The sequence below is a fragment of the Vigna unguiculata genome, chromosome 5, assembly GCF_004118075.2.
Source record: "Vigna unguiculata cultivar IT97K-499-35 chromosome 5, ASM411807v1, whole genome shotgun sequence".
Taxonomy (NCBI): Eukaryota; Viridiplantae; Streptophyta; class Magnoliopsida; order Fabales; family Fabaceae; genus Vigna; species Vigna unguiculata.
Genome location: NC_040283.1, coordinates 27,459,330 through 27,481,691, shown reverse-complemented (window position 1 = coordinate 27,481,691; position 22,362 = coordinate 27,459,330). Strand labels below are relative to the sequence as shown.

General features: G+C 34.6%; 1 protein-coding gene across 1 annotated transcript; it reads right to left on the bottom strand.

Moving 5' to 3' along the window:
- Positions 1–434: 434 nt before the first annotated feature.
- LOC114184866 (protein ANTHESIS POMOTING FACTOR 1) lies at positions 435–21,729 on the bottom strand. The gene is made up of 10 exons (XM_028072231.1): positions 21,526–21,729; positions 21,002–21,102; positions 19,560–19,669; positions 19,404–19,470; positions 18,809–18,908; positions 18,263–18,379; positions 18,043–18,180; positions 17,860–17,941; positions 7,931–7,980; positions 435–819 (listed from the first exon to the last, which is right to left on the bottom strand). Exons 1-10 carry the CDS (start codon positions 21,598–21,600, stop codon positions 634–636), a joined length of 1,026 nt encoding a protein of 341 aa, XP_027928032.1. The 5' UTR covers positions 21,601–21,729; the 3' UTR covers positions 435–633.
- Positions 21,730–22,362: the final 633 nt, after the last annotated feature.

Here is a 22,362-nt window from a genome sequence, read left to right as displayed (position 1 = left end):
ATTAATAATTTTCTAACATAATAAAAATCAAAGGACTAACAGATTGCACCTAAGAAAGTTTTCTTAACTGCACAGCACTTCAGCCAGAAACCTTTAGATTTGCCAGTTACATCTTTTAAGCACAAGGAAGCTTTGAGCTGCAAAAATATCAATGCCGATGAGGAAATTAACTTAAACGGTTTTCCTTCGTTGTTCTTCAATGAACACAGTTAATCAATATCATAGTCAAAACTCAGAAAGCCTTCTTCTCTAACACAAGATCCGCCTTGTGAGTTAATGTTTTAAACTTTATAAAAATTCTTCCCGATAGTGAAAAAAAAAAAGAACCCCTAAAGAGCAAAATTTAGCTACATTAGCTTGTTAAAACGTGTTTAAAATGTGAAAGGCCCTAGAGTGTACTAGGAAAAAATTTGTCTAATCAATAAAGAACATAATTCAATATAGTTAAAAACATTAAACAAAATAAATTGCATTCAGTGATGGAATTTACAATGGGCGACATCCTCAAGCATCACAAAATTTTCAAGAAATGAAACCAGACTAGGAAGCTTACGAAATTAACAAGCTGTAGTTGATTTCTTTATACAGCCAAACAAAATTGTAGCGGGGTGGGAGAGGAAGGAAATATTCAGTTCAGTGGAGAAGTGTTTGGGGTTGAGATCCAGCTTCAGCGTCATTACCACCATTATCAGTTTTCAACTTTGAATCATTATTAGGTATCCAAAACGTGAGAACACTTGAAGCTGCAGCGAACATGGCTCTGCGAGGGGCCCACTTCAAGCACGAAGGCACGCCAATATGGCTGCTCCAGCATGCCACCTGCATGGAAGAAAACCAGATGCTTGTCATATTTCGCGCTAATACATTGATAAAATATAAATATTGGTTTAAAGTGACTTTTTTTTTTATTTACAAATTATGTACCCTGCTAAATAATGTTGTTTTGGAGTTTATTAAAGATAGAGACTTTACTTTTTTTACACAATTTTAGGATGCAAAACAAATGTATTATGAATAGTTTACCTACTTGTGACCTTAGGAATAAATAAATGTGATCTTCAACATTACATATTTTTATTTTCTTAGTATACTTTGGTTTGATCCCTTTTTTTCTTTTGAATCTTATCAAAAACATTAGTACAAATTGTAATCTCTTAATTTTAAGCTCAATCTTTTATTTTCTCGTCTACTTTTATTGGAACATTGCTATGTGTTGTACTTATGAATTAAATCTAGAACTCTGGTTTTGTCTTTTGACTTTACACTTGTCTCTATGGTGCTAAGTATAAGTACAATACACGGTACGAATCGTACAACACAATACACATTGCTTGAAGACTCGTTTTTCTCTTGTATCGTATTCGTATAGTACAATTCAATCTCCAGCTCGTCTCATAGCTTGAATCGTAGCATCCATTGGCAGAGATGACACTCAGTGTGGCACCTCTCACGGTGGCGACTCTTGTTACAGCATCAACCTACCTGGCAGTGGCACGGCCTCAAATTTGGCCTCATGTCGTTTGTGAGCAAGGATAGACAACCCTATGGCTTTTAGTGGGTAAGAATTGGGAGCCGTTTTTAACCTAAAATTTTAATCCATTTTGTTTAAAACATTTTAAAGTCCAATTAGTAGATGGTAACTCCCTCTAAAATTACTAGAGCATCCAAAAAAAGGTGACTGGAAATTATCACTGCACCCAAAAACTTAAAAAAGGTGACTCTCTAGAACCTGCCACTACATTGAAAATTGAAATCTTTCTTTCTTACTCTCTTCGGTCAAATATTTATCCACCTATGTTTTTTTTTTTTTCATTTAACAAATGAGTTGGGTCATACAACCAGCCCCATCCAACCATTATAATACTAAATTGAAACGAGTCGCGAGATGAAAATTAAGCTCTCCCATACGCTTCGGGATTCAACTATCATTCTTCTCTCTACTCAGCGTATATATGAGAACATAAGTTTGTGAGAAAGAGAGGTGATCTAAACTCTTCTATTTATGGTATAATATCGATCAGTTTTGCTCAGCTGGCCTCTTTCTTGTCTTGCACAGTCTCTACCGTTGTATACCATTTGTCATTATCCGCCATTAGTCCATAGTCAGAGTTATCTTCGGTACCTACCAGATCTGGAGCATCTCTCCAAGCAATGACCAACTTTGTCAATCCCAAAGGTTGAATCAGCTCCACTCACAACCACACACACATTCTTTGTTCGATACTGCTAGGTGGCTGATGTCCACTCCCCGCCTTACTCTCACCAAACCAATGTCGTTCCTTGTTTGGGTCCAAAGAGCAAACAGGCCCAGCGAGCTTCTAGTTCATCATGTGAAGCACCGTTCAAGATGGGGAGGGATATATGTGAGAGAGAAGAGCAAGGGTAATGGATGGTCTAGAGCAGTTACTTAGAGGAGAAAGAGGAGAAATGTTTTTCTATTATCAGTATCAGGTGTGGAGTCAACGGGTTTGGTTCTTTTGCTGTTTTGTTGAATAGAGAACTTTGTTAGTTACTCTAGAGGAGCCTTGCTCTCGGCATAAGATTGGTTACTCAGTATTAGAGATAGAAAATAAATGAAACTGTGAAACAGTCATGTGACTGTACAGAAAGACTGAATGAGGTTTACTAAGAGAAACTCAAACGTATTACAATTCAACAGTTCTGAAAAGACAGAACTTATAAAAGAGAGGTTGAGAGCAGTTTATAGGTGGTTCCTGAGTTGTGTAACCACCAACACGTACAAGACAATAATTAATGCTAAACCTAGAAAAGAAAAAGGAATTCAGAATTATAGAAAAGGAAATAAAATACAAAGAAAATAAAAAGCAAAGAAAAAATAAAACATCAAGAAAACACAGTCATTTAATACTCAAATATGTCTTCCCCCACTCTCTTTTGTTTCTTGTTTCATGGTGTGAATCTTTAACAATTGATCTGACCTTCGGAAACCCTTCACTGATCAGTGAATGGCACCAAGGAATAAAAGAAACAAGGAGAAACAAGGAGAACCAACATATATAGTCGTAATGGAATCGTGGGTTGATCTCGTCGAAGAAGAACTGACGAATATGAAAACAATAATGGAGATTCGACGGTTCATAATAAAAATACAATAGAAATAACAAGGAAGGAAGTTGAAGATAATCAATCGAAATTGAAGGAGCTTATGACTCGTAGCTCTAGCATAAGTATGAACAAGGTCGGAGAGGGCTCTATTGGCTCAAAAGACACGAAAAATATGAAGCAGACTAGCCCTTAGAAGGGGATGAACTAACTATGTTCCTCAATCAATGAAAAGAATAGAACTTCTACTTATGTTTAGTCGGGAAGACCCTGTTGGCTAGATATCAAGAACTGAGATCTATTTCAAGATACAAGAAACCAGTGAAGCTGTGAGAGTGAAGCTCACTCAGTTGTGCATGGAAGGAGGAATGATACACTTCTTCAACTTTCTATTGAACGATTAAATTGATTTGACATGAGATGAAGAAAGAGTTATTGGATAGGTAGTATAAGGGGAGAAGGGAGTGTCGTTGACCAACTGACGGCCTTCATTAGACACGGACCATGGAGGAGTACATAAGTCAATTTGAGTGCTTAATTGCACAAGTACCCAAGTTTCATGTGTGATGAAATCAACGCGCGAATTACGAATATTTTGTAATGCCTTTCGGGCTTGTCATGAATCTCAACATTTCAATCTCTCATGAATAAGGATTTTAGAGACTTGTTTAGAAAAAAAATGTCTTAGAGATATGACATTCTTATCTACAACAGGGAATGGGAAGAACACTTGCAGCAATTAATTGAGGTGCTTGAAATTCTGAGACAACATCAATTATATGCTAACTAGGTCAAGTGTAGTTTTGGCATGAAGATGGAGTGTTTGGGACACATAATCTCTATTCACAAAGTTACTATTGATATGGAAAAGTTTAGCAATGTAGTGGATTGGCCCATACCGAAAAACATGAAAGGAGTTTGCAGATTCCTTTGCCTTATGGGGTACTGCCAGAAATTCATTAGTAATTATGGTAAAATTGCAAGGCCACTCAATGGTTTAACAAAAAAAACCGATAGCTTTGGATGCAGTGAAGCTTAGAAGGCGTTTGAAGAGCTAAAGAAAAATCACAACGCTAGTATCACGCCTTCCAGATTTCGAAAAAGAATGAGCTGGAGTATGACACATCAAGAGTTGGAATTAGGGCAATGCAAGATGGAAGACCTATAGCGTACTCAGGAAAGCCTTGAGCTTCAAAGCATATCTAGGTCATCATATGACAGGGAGTTAATGGTTGTTGCTCTAGCCATTCAACATTGGAGGCACACTTAATAGGGAGGAAGTTCAAGGTTTACAATCAGAAGAGTCTCAAACGGTTGTTGCAACAGGGAACTACAAACAAAATTCAACAAAACTGGGTGACAAAACTTTTGGGTTTTAATTTCGAGATAGTGCACAAGCTTGAAAATGAGAATAAAGGTGTTGGTGCTTTGTCGAGAAAAGTTGAGGAATTAGAATTGAAGAGTATGATATATATACCCGTTTGGTTGGACTGCCAATAATTGGTGACATAAGTGCATGAATATAATAAGTGGAGGAAAGTGATAGAGGAGTTTCATCAAGGAAACCCTGATAAGGTCTCCACTCGGTTCATGTATAAGTTTGGAGTTATACTATACAAGGAGAGATTGATGCTTGCTAAGAATTCCCATTGGATCCCAATGTTGTTAGAAGAGTTTCATGCCTCCCCACAAACATGGCACTCAGTTTTATACACTCCACACATAAGTGTGGAGTTTCTCAAATTTATCCAAACCCGTGATACTTGTCAAAGGCAAAAATACGTCTATGCATCTCCAAGAGGACTAGTGTAGTCACTCCCAATTCCGGAGAGAGTTTGGGAAGACATAAGCATGAACTTCATTCAAAGCTATATTGGTAGTTGCAGACCATTTAACTAAATACCACCCATTTTTGTGCCATTGAAGCATTCTTAAACTGCTAGGATGATTGTTGGAAGATTTTGTGAAGAAGTAATGAGGCTCCATGGCATTCCTAATTAAATGGTGAGTGATACTCATTGTTCATGAGCTCATTTTGGAAGGAGTTTTTTCAAAATGCAGGGGACTTAGTTGAAGATGACTATAGCATATCATCCTCAATCGGGGACAGACAGAAGTGACTAATAGATGTCTTGGTAGTTATTTGCAATGTTTTATTACGGATCAAACCTAAAGAGTGACTTACATGGATCCCATGGGCAAAATTTTGGTTCAACACCACATTTCATGACTCAATAGGTACAACACCATTTGAAGTTGTTTATAGGGCGTCAATCCTCTAAAATAGTGCAAGTTGTACCAGGGGAAGTAAAAGCCAAAGTTGTTAAAGGAGAGCTCATGGATAGAGATGAAGCTTTGAAGCAATTGAAGAAGCATTTGTCGAAGGCAGAACTTAGTGTGGGTGCAGGCCAATAAACATTGTATAGAGAAAAAGTTTATAAGCATTTGTCGAGGGCACAACTTATTTATCTTACTATTATAGGACATGATCTATCTTTGGTGTTATTAGTCAGTTCATGCATCATCCTTTGTATTGATCATGCGATTATCATTCATATTCTAAGATATTTTAAACAGACCTCAGGACAAGGTTGCAATATGAAGTTAAAGGAAATACCCAAATCGCTAGGCATTGTGATGCTGATTAGACAAGATCCACCACTGACAAATGCTCTACTACAAGATATTGTGTTTATTTTGGAGAAAATTTATTTTTTGAAAAAGCAAGAAACAGAATGTACTTTCCTTATTCATTGCTTAAGATGAATATAGGCCAATGGCATCTCTTATTTGTGAAAGTTTATGGATTAAACAATGTAGTTTCCTTATTAATTGCTTAAGATGAATATAGGCCAATGGCATCTCTTATTTGTGAAAGTTTATGGATGAAACAATTCCTTCAACAGCTAAACTTATGTGAGATTTAGCAAATGAATATATATTGTGATAAGAGAACAAAACATTGTTTCATTTCATTCAAGCAAGTTGTTGTCCAAGGAATTTTATACTAAGTTTGATAGATCCAATGATCAACTTGTAGATGAGTTAACAAAATCATTAAAAGGACCTCAAATTGAATTTATTTGTTGCAAGATTAGTACATGAAATTTCTATACCCCAGCTTGAAGGACAATGTTAGAATAGGTCTTTAATAGTTCTGTCTTTTGTATACCTAAGTTATACATTTCTATGCATCTAGGACTCTAGTTCTGTCTTTTGATTTTCAGTCTTCCCCTACTCATTGTATCAAAATTCTATCAATATAAATGAGAACATGAGAGGGGTGATTCAAAGTCTCTCACCTTCAATTAAAAATTTGTGTGTTTTTGATATTTTATAGAACTTACTTATCTCCTTTAGGCCATAGTCGACCCATCTACCAATGAGGCAACCCTTATGTCTTTGAAAAGATTGGATTTTTCTTTCCTATCTTGATTTCACATTTGGATTCTTAAGCTCTCAATAACTCAAATCCACTTGTTCTTTGAATAACTTGTTAGTATAAGCAGATGAACCATTTTTTGCATGTTGGTTTTCTTCGTGTTTTACAAAACTCTCGTCCCTAAGAAAGAAGTAGAATGTGGTGGCAAGATTTAGTAGAGAAGCAAAGTATATAGCAATGGCTTCTGCATCTTGTCAGCTTATTTGGCTAAAAGAGTTCCTTATAGGGGTGGCAATAAGGGTCTGGCCTAGCGGGCCGACCCGCAAAAAATACGTGAGACAAGCCAAGACATTGAACCCACAAACCCGTTAAAGCCTGGCCCGCATAGCCCGCTGGCCGGCATAAAAAAAAAACTTGCATTTGTGTATATCAATTACTTTCCTTTTGTATCTAGAGACATTATTCCTTGATTTGTTAATTCCAATGATCAGTTAGCAGATATCATCACTAAACCATTGTGGGGTCCTAGGATTGATTATATATGTATCAAGCTTGGTACATATGATTTACATGCTCCAACTCAAAAGGGCATACATTTTGTATGAGCTTGGGTCCAACCCTATGTCATGCTTTATATGTATATATATTCCTAAATTGTGCTAATTGAAATATAAGAGGAATATATCACATAAATGTATATTATTTCTCTCTTCACCTTAAATGTCTATACTCTCCTCACTAGTGCTTCCAATGCCTTATATGCACAAGGTCAAACCATCATAAAAAATGTCAGATTTTCCTTGATAGGTATCACTTAAATATCACCTCACACACAACCATTTGCTTTTGTCATAATTTGTGATTTTTACTTTTTTCTCACATCGTCCCTTTAAATTCCAACATTCACTACTATAGAGTATAGTTTAGTCATATAGACACTCATTTTTTTTTCATTTAAACATATACTCTTTTCTCATTACAAAGAATATACATTTACAGTTTTCAGTAAATAAATTAAATGTTTCATGAACTGAGGAAGTCTTTGGACATTAAGTGTAAATGGTTTTAGGTACCCATCAATAAAGCAGTTTCTTTTACTAATTTGAAAATTCGGAGGGTACATCGTAGTTAATTATAAGGGCTATCTTTGTGTATATTTTACTAATTTTAAATTTATATATGCACGTTTATCACAATATAGAATGAAGACATATTCAATGGGCATAATTCAGTAATGCTCAAAACTGAACCGCAGACATTTGGTATCTATGCATCATGTTGGGCCTACAACACCATCAGTTCAACACAAAAGTAACGGGAGATATTCCACAACTTCAATTATTCCACTAATGCATCAATAAACATGTCTACATCTATTAATTACAGATGAGGGTTCAAACATCTCTCAAATTGAAAGCATCCTTTTAGAATTAAATAAAAAACTATGTATAGCAGAATCATATTATAGTACAAAATAGGGAATACCTCATTCTTCGTCTCAATACTCCAAGCATGCATGGTTCCACCTCCTGAGCCTTAGAGATCAAAATTAAGAAATTATATATTCTTTAGAACTTAAGAAAAATTTTAATGGTAGAACAAACGTAACTTAATGCAGACTATCCATTATATAGTGCATCGACAGTAATTGACAATAATTTCGTTTAAAGAACCATGTATGATGTATATTACAAATTACATCTCTTATGGACTACTCTTGGGCTCAACAAATTAAATAAGAAATTATAGAAAGGAAATCATAATTAAAAACAAAATGACATTTCTCATTTTCTGATCTAACAAGTTCTACAGTTTGACCAGTCATCAACCTGATTGTAATTATAAACTTCTCTTATCAATTGCCTATAATCCCTTGAGAATGAAAATATGAGAAAGAATGCTCAAGAGACTAATTCATCTCTTAGCTGATTCATGTATTTATAAGAGTCCTTTCTCAAAAAATATCTGAAAAGACTACACAGGACACAATAAGTATTAAAAATAAGCTAAACCATTTTAATAAGTTAACCTATTCAAAACAAGTTGAAAAATTCTAACACTTCTCCTCAAGTTGGATCATATAGATTTGTTAGGTCAAATTTAAGCAGACCATCATCATGTGTTTTGATTAGCATAAACAAATATTAATTAATAATCTTAATTAAAATCAGAATCTATTGTCTCATCTGAACATGCATCATTCTTAACATATATATGTTGTACAATTACATAGTTTGTCCGGTCTTTCCTTCCTTTTAATTTTAAGAACAGACTTTGCATCTGATAAACTTCAAAACTTGTTAGAAACATGACTTGTCAATGCATCTGTCTCAATATTTAATTTACAGGATATAACACTGCTATATTTATTTCGTATAAGCCAGGATTTAAAGAGAAATGAGTGTCAAGACTATATTGTTTGTCACCACCTATATGGACACCACAAACAATATCAATCATATGCAACACTTCAAAATATCATAAAAGAAAGAAGAAAATACAAAATAGTGGAAGACCAAACCTCTAATTCTTAACCCTATGAAGGGTATTTAAATTTAACTCTTACAAAGACAAAGGAAATCGACAAGAATATTTGCACTTAATGCTTGAAGTTAGAAAGCATCTTATAGAATTGTATATGTTCTGAATGTAATGTGTGTCTATTGAATATAATCAATTACAATAAAGACACCTAATAAATACGAATCAATAATCCTAATTTTCAAGATTATGTAACAGTTGATTTCCAAGAAATCTCAGTTGATTATATTCTAACACTCCCGCTCAAGCTGGAGCATATATGTTATTATGCATCAAGCTTGTTACAAATGTACTCAATCTGAAGGCTTCTAAGGAACTTGGTGAATACATCAACCAGCTAATTGCTAGAGTTGACAAAATCAGTAGTGATTTCTCCAAAGAGGACCTTTTCTCTAACAAAGTGACAATCAATTTCAATATTTTTGGTTCTTTCATGGAAGACTGGGTTTGATGCAATGTGAAGTGCAACTTGATTATCACAAAGAAGCTTTGTTTCATGGATGTCTCCTATTTTAAGTAGTGGTAGTTGCCTAAGCCACGTAAGCTCACAAGTGGCTACTACCATAGCACGATATTTTGCTTCTGGAGTAGATCTGACAACTATATTTTGCTTTTTACTTCCCCATGAGATAAGGTTTTCTATGATAAGATCACAGGACCCAGAAGTGGATCTTTTATCTGTTGGTCATCTTGTCCAATCCGCATCAGAGTAATGAGTGATCTTAATATTGCCTTTGTCTTCATACAATAATTCTAATCCTGGAGCATTTCTTATGTATCGAAGAATTTGTGTCACACTGAATTAAGACAAAACTAAAACGATCAAACCAAGCCCAAGGAGACTGCTTCAAACCATAAGATACTGTTGAAGCTTACAAACAAGACAAGAATCGTCGGGAGCAAGAAAACCAGGGGGTTGATCCATATAAACTTCTTCCTACAATTCACCACCTAAGAATGCATTTTTAATATCTAGCTGATGAAGAGGCCCATGATGAATAGCAGTCATAGCCCGAAAGAGACGAACAAAAGTTATTTTGGCCACATAAAAGATGTCCCTATAATCTAGATCAAAAATATGTATATATCAGGAATAGGCGAGTCTTCTTAAAATTCTATTGTAACATTGACATCCAATATAGGGAAAGTGTAGGAAAGGGTAGTCTCAAAAAAAGGTGACATCAACAGAAACTATATATCATTGAAGTTGAGGACAAAAATAACAATACCCCTTTTGAAGCCGTGAGTAACCAATGAAAATACATTTGATAGATCTGGCTGAAAGTTTATCTTTACCTGGAGTAAGGTCATGGACAAAGCATGTGCAACCAAAGACACGAACCAGAATGGAGTAAAGATCTTGTATTTTGGTAGGACTAGGATGACCTAAGCGTTGATGCTCAAGAGCTTAAGATGTGGTGGAGAAACAAGCAACTGATTGTGACAGATAGTATAATCCTCGAGACTCATGTCCTGCACCAATCGCCTATCCTGTATGTTGATCTTGAACAATAACATAATTATTAGCAAAAAGAATAGAGCAATCTTGGGGGTGAGTGAGCTTGCTTATGGAGATGAAATTAATAGGACGCCTTGGAATATAAAGCACAAAAATCTAGGGTAAGATTAAAAGAAGGGTGTATTTGACCACTTCCATGAACTTTCATTTGAGAGCCATTTCTCATGGTAACATAAGGTAAACAATCTAAATAAGCCAGTCAGAGGCACTGGAGTCAAGAATTCAAGGTCAAAGGGAGGAGAACTTAGAAATATAGGCTACAAGATTACCATGAGCAACGGCAGTGACAGGTTGTGTAGGCTGTATGGCTGCCTTGTATTGGAGAAACTCATTATAGGCATCAACTAAAATTAAAACCTCATTTAATGGTGTTGGAAAATTGACCTAAGCAATATTAATTGTCTTGTGTTGTTATTGTGCCTTTGTACGACATTCTTCCTCAATATGGCCAAACAGTTGACAAAAATTGCAACAAGGGCGTTGACCACGATATTCACCACGACTTGAGTGTGAGCTTTCGGAAGCCATGGGAAAAGTACTTGAAATGGGCTAAAAAGGTGCACTTGGGTGTGAGGAAGGAGGCAGAGGGCGCGTCGACAAGTGGCTCGTGCCGAAATAGTGAGAAAAACCAACCGGAGACAAGCGTGTGAGACGGACACATCGGGAAGTGTCACACATGTGGGCGCGTGCAACGGCAGATTGGAGCGATAAATGAAGCGCAGTGGTCGCCGGAAGAAGACAACCTTGTTCATAGCAGTCACCGGAGGAAAAGTACGCTCAGTGACAAAGAGGGCCACACAGTGGCCAGGGTAATGTTCACCCAAAAAAAAAGATCCAAGACTATTGATACCATATAAAATTGTATATGTTCTAAATGTATTGTGTGTCTAATGAAAACCACACAATATGTATTTATACTATTCAATAGAATCAAGTACAATAAAGACACCTAATAATTAGGAATCAATCATAATCAATCATCCTAATTTTCGATATCATGTAAAGGTTGATTTCCTAGAAATTGTAACAGCTAATTATATTCTAACACATCTCTCAAGTCTATACATCAAAAGGTACAATCTTCAAAAAGAATAACATATGAAAGCTCGAAAAAGCTTGTTCAGTCAGTGAAACCTATTTTCTGCTACAACAATGAAGTGACAATAGCTGAAAAAAGGGTAAGTAGGTGCCCTAGCCAAGACTAAGTAGCAAGACTAAGTAGCAGCATAGTCTATAAAAGAAAGGATCAAGTAGAACAAAATTGAATGCTCATCTTCAAACTCACACAAAGCACTTAATACATGTTGGAGATCCTATATCGACTAGGAATAAGGTAGAATTATAATATATAAATAGAGTACAATCCTCACCTTACAAGTAGATCTCGTGAGGTTCAATTAAGCATAAACCCACTTACTAAGATGGTATTAAAACCTATCCTAGTCAAGTTCTTTGGGACTATTATGCTAGTGCTATCAGACTCACAAATATTTAATCCCACACTTGAAATGTTTACTTGACATGAGGGGTTTTGTTGGAGATCTAACATCGACTAGTGATATTACAAAATCATAATATATAGGTAAGATGCAAACCTCGCCCTACAAACCAGTTTTGACAAGATGAGTTAGGCTTAAACTTACTTTTTAATATGATATCAAAATCTATCCTAGCGAGGTTTTTCGAGCCTATCATAACACCTGCTTTCAAGCCATTGTCACACCACCCATAAATATTTACTTCCACACTTGAGATGTCTAGTCTTCAAAGTGAGAGGATATGATGGAAATCCCACATCATCTTATGTGTAAATGGAGGCAAAATGACTTTAGTCAATTAGTGTTGTATGATAAAACTCTTTAACTAGCCAGTTGGGGTTGACAATTGCAACACCATTGATCTAATTCCTAATTCCCTTTTTTCATGTTATTAATGCTTTTTTGGATTTTATTCTTATATGAGCAACTAAGAGTAATTTTACAAATAGATCTTTTGTCCATGACCAAAAGTGATGGAATATTATTTTATGTACTTCCAGTAAGGTGATAAAAGGAATCAAACCAAAGTCAATTTAGAGGCATTGAGTTCCTAAAAGCACAACCCTAGGTGTTCCTCATGAGTGTTTTTTTTTTCTAATTTCTTGTTGTGAAGCTTATTTATGAATTTGTCTCACCCATTGAAGATTGTGAATTCTTGGTGACAATCATTCACTAGTTTTGTGTGTACAATATCTGGACTTTTTAGTGCACTACAACTATTACATGAGATACACTTGCCTTATAACACAATGTTCACACACCAAGGTGCCAGCATGTCATTGGTAGACATCACACAAGATTTGTTCTAGTGGGCTAGGGTGAATATTACAAAACCACCAGATTTGGTTGTTGAAATTGAGATATTTTAGAAATTTTATATTTTATTCTATCAAGATATTTTAGGAAGTTTCAGATTTTATTCCTATTAATTTTAATTTTGTACATTGGTTGCATCTTATTTTTATTTCTAACATGTCAATTCCACAATTTCAGGAATTTGTTTTCTAGAATAGGTTGTGCTTATTTCATAAACTATCCAATCAATGTATGTATATTTAAGCCAGATGTATGTAATGAGATTGAACAAGAGAGAAAATATTTTCTAAACTAGAGATAGTATCAGAGTTCTTGATCCTTAGGAGCCTCTAATCATGTGATTTAATTGTAGTCTTTATTGTTGTGTAAACCTATAATTATAGCTTTCATTGTTGCAAACCTAATCACAGTCCTCATTGCTCAAACCTAATCACAGCTTCCATTGTTGCAAACTTCATCATAGCTTCATTGTTGCAAACTTCATCGTAGCTTCATTGTTGCATGTTCTTTGTGTGCGTCTAATCAACCTCTAGTTGTTGCACAATCTCAGGCCTACATAATTGTGCATTCACTTATCAACTTATCAGTTTATTTCTTTGTGCCCTAATCACACATAATTGTAATGGCTGAAATGAAAAATGGATACAAGACTCACAATACATGAGAATTATAGAGATCCTGATAATCAAGGAGAATCTATCCAGCTCAACCATGAGGAGCAAGAAAGAGTAAGATCCTTCCCATTATTTGATTGACATATTGGGATAGGTTACCACTTTTTGTTAGACATAATGTCTCAAATACACCCTTTACCCATTATTTGATTTTAGACTCTGAAACCACAGATCATATGACAACCCTCCTTAAATACTTTTCCACATATTCCCCATGTCTTAGCAACAAGAAAATTTCCATAGATGGAAACATGAGAACCGTAGCTAGTCAAGGAGATGTCCAAGTAAACCCAATCATAATTCTTAAAAACATTCTACATGTTTCTAAATTGTTCACAAACCTGATATATATACAAAAACTTACCAAGGATCTCACATGTAATGTGATCCTTTATAGCAACTCTTGCATATTGCAGGACAAGAAATCAGTGAGAATGATTGGATATGCTAGAATATGAAATGGCCTTTACTAAATGGAAGATTTGAATATGCCCATTAAAAGTCAATCTTTGATTTTTGAATCCTCCATTACCAACAAAAAAAAAAATTGTTTCATTGTCGTTTAGGACATCCTTCATTTTGTGTCATAAAGCTATTGTTTCTTTCTCTGTTCAAGAATGTAAATCTATAGAGTCTTCATTATGAGGTGTGTGAGCCAGCACAACACAAGCACGTACTTTTTCCTATGAGTAATAAAATAAGCACTTCTCCTTTTTACCTTGTTCATACAAAAGTTTGGGGTCCCTCCAATGTTCCTAATATTTAAGGGACTAAATGGTTTATCAACTTTATTGATGATTGTACACGGGTAACATGGCTTTTTCTCCTTGAGGTTAGCTCTGTTGTTATGCAGTTTGTGTCACTGATTAAAAATCAACTTGGGGTTACTATCAAGAAACTTAGGTCTAATAATGCTAAGATTATGTCAATCACACATTAAATTATTTATTTCAAAAAGAAGAAATAATCCATGAATCCCCATGTGTATACACACCCCAACAAAATAGAATTGTTGAATGATAAACGGGCACTTACTGTAACAAACAAGAGCACTCCTTTTCCAAAATAATGTTATGCAGTTTGTGTCACTGTTAAAAATCAACTTGGGGTTACTATTAAGAAACTAGGTCTAATAATGCTAAAGATTATGTCAATCACATATTAAATTCTTTCTTTCAAAAAGAAGAGATAATCCATGAATCCCCATGTGTGTATACACCCCAACAAAATAGAATTGTTGAATGATAAAACGGGCACTAACTATAACAAACAAGAGCACTCCTTTTCCAAAATAATGTTATGCAGTCTGTGTCACTGATTAAAAATCAACTTGGGGTTACTATTAAGAAACTTAGGTCTAATAATGCTAAAGATTATGTCAATCACACATTAAATTCTTTGTTTCAAAAAGAAGAGATAATCCATGAATCCCCATGTGTATACACACCCCAACAAAATAGAATTGTTGAATGATAAAACGGGCACTTACTATAACAAACAAGAGCACTCCTTTTCCAAAATAATGTTCGAAAAAAAACAATTAGTCACTTATTTATTTAACATATTACCTTATAGTGTTTTGTCATTAGAAAGTCCAATGGAAGTTCTCCATTCATTTTATTCACATATAACTCGTACACTTAACCTTCTACGTAGTGTATTTGAGTGAGTCTCATTTGTACAAGTTCACAAACAGAAAAGGGGAAAACTAGACTCAAGGGCTGCAAAATATGTTTTCTTAGGGTACTCTAATACACAAAAAAAAGGTATAAGTGTTCTCGTAATCCTTCCCTGAAATCTTCTTTTCATTCCTTCTTGTCATGCTTCTTGTATTTATTGCTCTTGACTATTTTCTATTTTCAATTGGTTTTCCCTCATCCTTGTTTACATTAAAGCGAGAAATTGTTTGTATCCTCTGGCAACTAGCAAGTTTTATAGTGATCAATGTTACCATAAGGTCTTGTTTTAAGACTATAAAACCATCAACAACAAACAACTGATTTGTCAGTTGTTTTGTCAACTCAAACAGGAACCAACTCCTAAGTACCACTACTTTGAAAGGCACATATCTCATCAATTATCGCCTGTAGCCACTCTGGGTGAGATAAAGCTTCACCTAGAGACATAGGAATAGGAATAATAGATAATGAGGACAAAGAATCATATTCTATGGGAGAAAGTTTATGATAATTGAGGTTTGCATAGTAGAGAGAAGGGTTAGGGATAGAATATGTACCTTTTTGAATAGCAATAAGCCAATCACTTTCAAATGAGAGCGAACAAAGTACCTAAGAAGGTGTCCGGAAATGATCAAGCATGACCTCCACCATAGCATTATCCATCAAAGATGGATACCTAAAAGTGTATCAATAAGTGATGAATGATGTTGATATACCTAAAGTTGTGCAAGAGAAGCATCTCGGTTTATGCAAAGTCATCTTGTGGTGGTGAACAGAGATTGACAAGGGTGGGAAAATGGGTACAAATGTTATCATTATAATGAATAGTTGGATAATATGGAACGATTCAAAAAAAGAGACCTCAACAGAAACACCATCTTTTGCAATTATGTTAACTCGGGATGTCCTCATTGTGCACTAATCATCATTGAGAGAGATCATCAATGCACATACTAACGATGATGAATAAAGATGGTAAAGGTCAAATGACTCACATCCATCACAAATTGTTTGACCTAATATCTTATCCTTCAAGGTAACATTACCTTTAGTGAAGGTAAGGATGATATCATGGGATTGAGTCAATTGGGTAATGAAGAATAGAATCAACACTAAGGGATGGAAGGGGTTGGGTAGTACCAATGTTGCAAGCTTGTATTTGTGAACCATTGGCAGCAGTAAGGGATGGACTGTGTATGTCATAGAAGTGTGTTACTAGTGGATTGATGTGTCGCACACCATTTAATAAAGTCTTCCGATGTTGTTGGATACAAATAGGCGGGAAAGAGTAATAGATGATTATGTAGTAGATGCCTGGGAAATCTTGTGCGGATGATAGGTTTCACATGTAGCTTCCAACACCCATCAATTGTATGTCCAAAGCAGTGGCAATGTTCACATTTTGGACGATTTTTAGAATTACCTATGAGAGAGTGTCCACAATTATTACTTGGTGATGCAAAAAGTAGTGTTTTCACCAACAAATGAAGTATATGTCTCCATGTTTATTTTATGAAGATCACGGAGGAGCACAAGTAATACAAAATCGTAGTAGAATTTACTAGTGATCCTAAAATTTGATTATAGGTAGTAGCATACTCTTGTGGCAAGCCATACAGCCCAAGGTCATAAAGAATGTACTGTGGTTCTCAAGTTCCTTCATCACATCTACATCTAAAGATGGTAGAAAGAGCCACTAAAATCACATAAGGCAACTTGAAGCCACCTAAGATAAGCAAACATATGACCCTCAAAAACATCATGGAGCAAGTGTCATGAGATCTTGGCACATGTCGTACGTCATTGGTATAAAGGGCACGAACCGCACTCCAAACTCACAGGTCTTATGGGGACAAAAAACAGGTTTGAGTGAGGAGTAAATAATGGATTTAATAATACTACAAAGCTGAGCATCAATCTTTATCCATTGTTCACGATGTGCTTTAGGAATGAATTCAGCATGGTAGTGAGATGAGATTTGTTGCACAACCCACTTAACCATAACCTAATTTTGAAAGCCCAAGTGTAATAGTTATACCTGGAGAAAGGTCTGCAAGTAAAAATACCCCAGAGAAAGTGGATCTACCAAACCAGCACGGTTTAGAAAAAACCTTTGATACCATGTTAAACTCAGGGAAAGAGAGAAACATTGAGCTGAAACCTTGTTTCTGGGACATGAGTGCTTTATTTGCTTTGAGAAAAATAAGTCAATACAATAAATAGAGGAAATTTCATATCCTCTAATAACAAATATATGATATGAGAATAAATAAAAATGTTCAAATAATACATATATAATCTAGATATTCCTAATTATAGAGGATTAGCTCCTTATTTCTATAATTACAGCAATATTCCTGATTATATAGGATGAGCTCTTTATTTTTATAATTATAACATGTACAATGCCTAGACTTGACGCTCTCATTTATAACTATAATTACATCAATTAGAAATATTGTCAGTTCAACCAAAACCCACAAACACTAAACTAATAACCAGATTTGAACAAAAAAGAAAAAAATTGAAGAAATTAACAAAAACATGTTTTTCTGCATACTAACTGGTAAATACAAACCAGGAAATGAGATGCAGTGAAAAAGAAAACTTTTAAAAAGCTAACTTGTGAATAGATGATGTGTAATACCTGCCACCATGTATTTCCCATCTGGGGTAAAAGTAGCCTCTATAGGAGTACCAGGAGATGCTTCCAAACTAAACCCACAACGCTGCACAAGTTAGAAAACTATTAACTTCCACATATTTGAACAAACACACTATTGCATGAGGAAAATGTAATGCAAAAGATTCAATGATCAAAGAAGTTAACCTTTTCTCCTCCATATGCATCAAGAATATAAATATTGTTATTAGTAGTAGTTAAAAGCATTGATTTGCCATCATTACTGAATTTGATATCACAAACTTCAGCTGTGTCACCACCAACTAGAAAGGTGTCAAATGGACCCTACACCAATATGGGGCAATGTCAAAGTTGTGAAGTTAAGAGAAGTATGGAAAAATCTAGAGAAAGGCCACAAATACAAAACCTTGTCATAAGAACGGGAATCGAATAATTTAATAGCCCCCCCTTCCATTGCTACAGCAAAGACAAGGCCTTGTTGGTCATATGCAACAGCAGGTCTACCACGTAGACGTAAGATGCCCTGAAAACTATAAAAGTGAGCATAAATCGTAATTATCTCTTTCAATTTTTCTGCAGTGCACTGTGAAATTATAAACATTTTGAAGCTCAAACATGGGTTTAAATCACAGGTGAACTCATGGTTGCATTATGGTTGTAGCATGTCAACTCAATCAATGCAATTGCAGTGGTTGCCACAACCAAGATGTTATAACTGCATCAGGTGATGCAGTCCTTGAGCTCAACCACTAACAAAATATTACAATGTTAAGTACTGAAAGAAGCATATGTAGGAAAAAGTAGCCTGTTTTCTATATATTTTACTTGGTAATTTTGTCTTATATAGGATATTCACCAGTATAACTAAGAATCTAGACAATATTTTAATTGACATTCAACACTCAAATCAATACTTTAAATCTCTCCCTCCACCAAAAAGGAAACTACCAACCTGGCAAGCATTTACTCGAAGATCCCATATCCTGACACTGTGGTCTAGAGAACCAGACATGAAGCTATCATTGATTGGAGACATGCAGAGAGAAACAACCCTAAAGAAAGTATAACAAAGGTATTAACATACTCAGAATCATAGACAAATTGTTGTTCTGATTGCACATGAAAATAATTTATCTATGCTCCGGGTTCAAAAAGAAAAGGGAGAGGCAAAGGAAAACTTACTTTAGATGCATCAGTAGCACAAGATAAACATTAAAAACCGTTTAAAAAAATTTAAAAATCAAATAAAATTACCGTCCGCCAAAAGTTGAAAATAAGACTACTTATATTTCATTTGTATGTATGATAAAAAAATTCACAATCTTGGCGGCCAGATATAATTCCAAGCATCTGCTTATACAAATAATTATAAACAGTGACCTTAGTCCTAACTACCAGAGGCCAAATATGTCCCAAAACAAGAAGAAAATGATAGAACAATAAGAAACAAGAATTGTTTTCTGCCTAAAGTGTAGCAATTAAAAAAAAAGCAGCTAGTTTTCCTTCTGCAAGGTAAAAAAGAACATTTATCAACATTCAAACCTAACCTCTGTTTGTGCCCTTTGAAGTATCTTATGCATCGGTTATCATACATTGATAAATATCGCAATGATTCTGGCAAAAACAGAATAAGAAATCAAAAACTGCAATCATAACTTGTTGCTGAAACTTGTCAACTAAAATGGTTTTAAAGAGATGCCCACCTCCAGTAGACTCCAAATTGTATTTTGAAGAGCATATAACAGAGCTTGGATGATGAGTAAAACATATCCTATCTGTACCATGTTTCTTATGAGAAGTGGTCTTCAGCAACCTGGAATTCACGGTAAAATGCATAGAAAAAAACTATTCATGTATGAAGCAAAGTAAATCATATAAACTGGATCATTTATTAAGCAAACCATTTCACCGAGAAAAAAAGGAAAACTTAATCAGTATAACTAACTGCAAGCAAATGTTTATTGTATTAACAAATTAAGCTTCTGCAATAAAGCAAATATCTTTTTTGGACAAAACAAAACAAACTTAAGAACAAAAATGTTGCTTGGTATTTGATTCTATCTTTCTCTTTTCTTAATCTCGAAGGACTTATCATCACAATACAATTTCGAGCAGATATATAACGTTGTAAGAATAGTTTAAGAAAATGTATGTGGTAGTTATTTTTGAGTGGAAGGTCGTGTATACCTTTAAGTAGAAAGGTTAAGCCAAGTAATTACATATTTTATTAAATAAAAATTATTCTTATTTGTTAAAGAATAAAATGGTCTAAATTAAAAATGACACCAAAAGTAATTACAAAAAGTGTATCCTCTTTACATAATAATATAGATGAGGTCGTTAGTTAGGCAACAAGTTTGAAAGTATAAAGTTTCGGCTAATAGAATTATAACGGCCAAGATACTAATACTTGTTGAAAAAACACAAATGTTAGGGAACGCCTTCGGTGACTTTTTTTCCGGAAAAGTCACGTAACTTTAGTTAACTTTGCTCAATCTTTAATTGGTTTCTTCCATTTTCTTTTTTTTGAAAATTGAAGTTGGTCATTTAACACATGAAAATTAACTAAAGTCACTGAATCCGTCCCCTAAATGTTAATAAGAATGACAAGAAAGATACACCAATTATCAAATAGTAACCGACAAAAGTAATTGCTTACAATAACCATTTGGGTCCTTTCTAGTGCACACGCTTGCAACCAGTACAGCCATTTGCTCAGTTAAGAATAGATTCTCAACAACAACTAAAATCACCCACCATTAAGTAAAAGAAAACATCTAGGAAGCAATGACACCTCATAGCATGTCAACATGTTAGACACTTTTCAAACAGAACACTTATCAAACACACCTTCTACACATGTCCAATACCCGTCAACCTTGTCGCAATTAAAAAAACTTGTCTAGGATCAAACACATACTGGACGCCTATTGATGCAACTTGAACAAGACTAAAAAGAGTGAACCAACACCATTTATTTGCTAAACACTTCCTAGATACTACTGTCATGCAAAGGTACAACGAAATAAAAAATCAACTCATCTTTATATTACAAGTTTTTGGTGAGGCTAATATCCATAGAACTTAACAATTTTTTTGAATTCTTAGGCTAAGATTTGCTTCTTTCTCATAAAAGTAAACTCACTTGGCATTAGCGATGTCATAAAGTCGAACTGAGTCATCCTCACTTGCCGTGACAAGTAAATCATCCTTTCGATGAAAATCAATGGAGTGTATCTTCCCACCCTGGAAATACTAAGATAATTAAGCACTACAGAAAAGGCACAGTTGCGATGAAGCCACCATTTCCACACCAAAAACAACAAGAATATAAGATAGAAATTGATTGAAAGGAACCAAGGATTTGTTCCTCAAAGATATTTCACTCGTTCATATTCCAAATTACTCACACTTTAAATCAAATAAAAATAACATAAAAATATTAGTTTAAAAAGGAAAAGCTCAAGAATCTCAGTAATTTGATCCAATAGAACAACGGCAATAAGTTCAGATAAAAGCCTAAAGCTAGATATATGAACAGAAGGTTCCGTAATAGATTAATGGACCCTAACAGAAATGTTTTTCCTTGCAACGAGAAACGCCTAAATGTGACTGAGGGTACCCAAATGAAGTTAAAAGAATGAAATTTAAAGGGAATAGAAGAGTTACGAATTCGGAGAAGACGGCTCCTATGGACATGCTGCGAACCAAATCATCGTCAAGCTCCGTAAGCGACGACGTCATCTTCGCCGAGCAAAGTATCAACAGTGTGAAAGGGAAGAAACACGGCAGAACAATCCGTCGTCTCTTTTTCACAGTTCTTTAACTGGTGGTGGGACAGGTTGGGATATTCCTCCGCTATTTATTAGTAACTTCAAGAAGCACTACATTTTATTATATATATTATGTACTGTTATAAATACATTTATGTTTTACATTTTTAAAATTATATTATTTTAATGAAAATAAGAAATAAATATTGAGAAGCACTTATGTTTACACTAATTAGCAATGATAAAGACTTATATTAGTGTATCTATATTTTTAGGTAGGAATGTCAACATGACGGGTAGAGTACGGGTAATAGTTTCCTCCTATCTTACCCACTAGATAAATATTTGCCCTACACTTGTATTTGTATTTATACAGATATTCGGTTATACGGGTACCCACATTTTTTTTTAATATACACGGATATCCACGAGTACTCATGAGTATTTATAAAACAAAAATTTAATATTTAACAAATTATTTTAACCATAAATTCAAATAAAAATACAATGCAAAATATTCATAAATTTCAAACAAATTACAAATAACCTATTTAATTAATGTTGAATGACAATTTATAAAGAAATGTAGATTTTTTAAAACCAATTGATCAAAAAAAACTTATCCAAAATCGATGTAGTAATGTTTTTATCATTTTTTTAATTTAAATTAGAGTATAGCGGGTACGGATATCCATAGATACAAATACTATGATACTCGTACTGCCCTGTTAAC

Bases quoted from the DNA above. Each gene is read 5' to 3' on its own strand.
- LOC114184866 (XM_028072231.1), bottom strand. From the start codon at position 21,600: ATGACGTCGTCGCTTACGGAGCTTGACGATGATTTGGTTCGCAGCATG. The intron at 19,670-21,001 runs GTGAGTTTACTT...CGTGAATTCCAG, and splicing joins TATGACATCGCTAATGCCAA to GTTGCTGAAGACCACTTCTC. The intron at 17,942-18,042 runs GTTAACTTCTTT...TAACTTGTGCAG, and splicing joins ATGCATATGGAGGAGAAAAG to CGTTGTGGGTTTAGTTTGGA.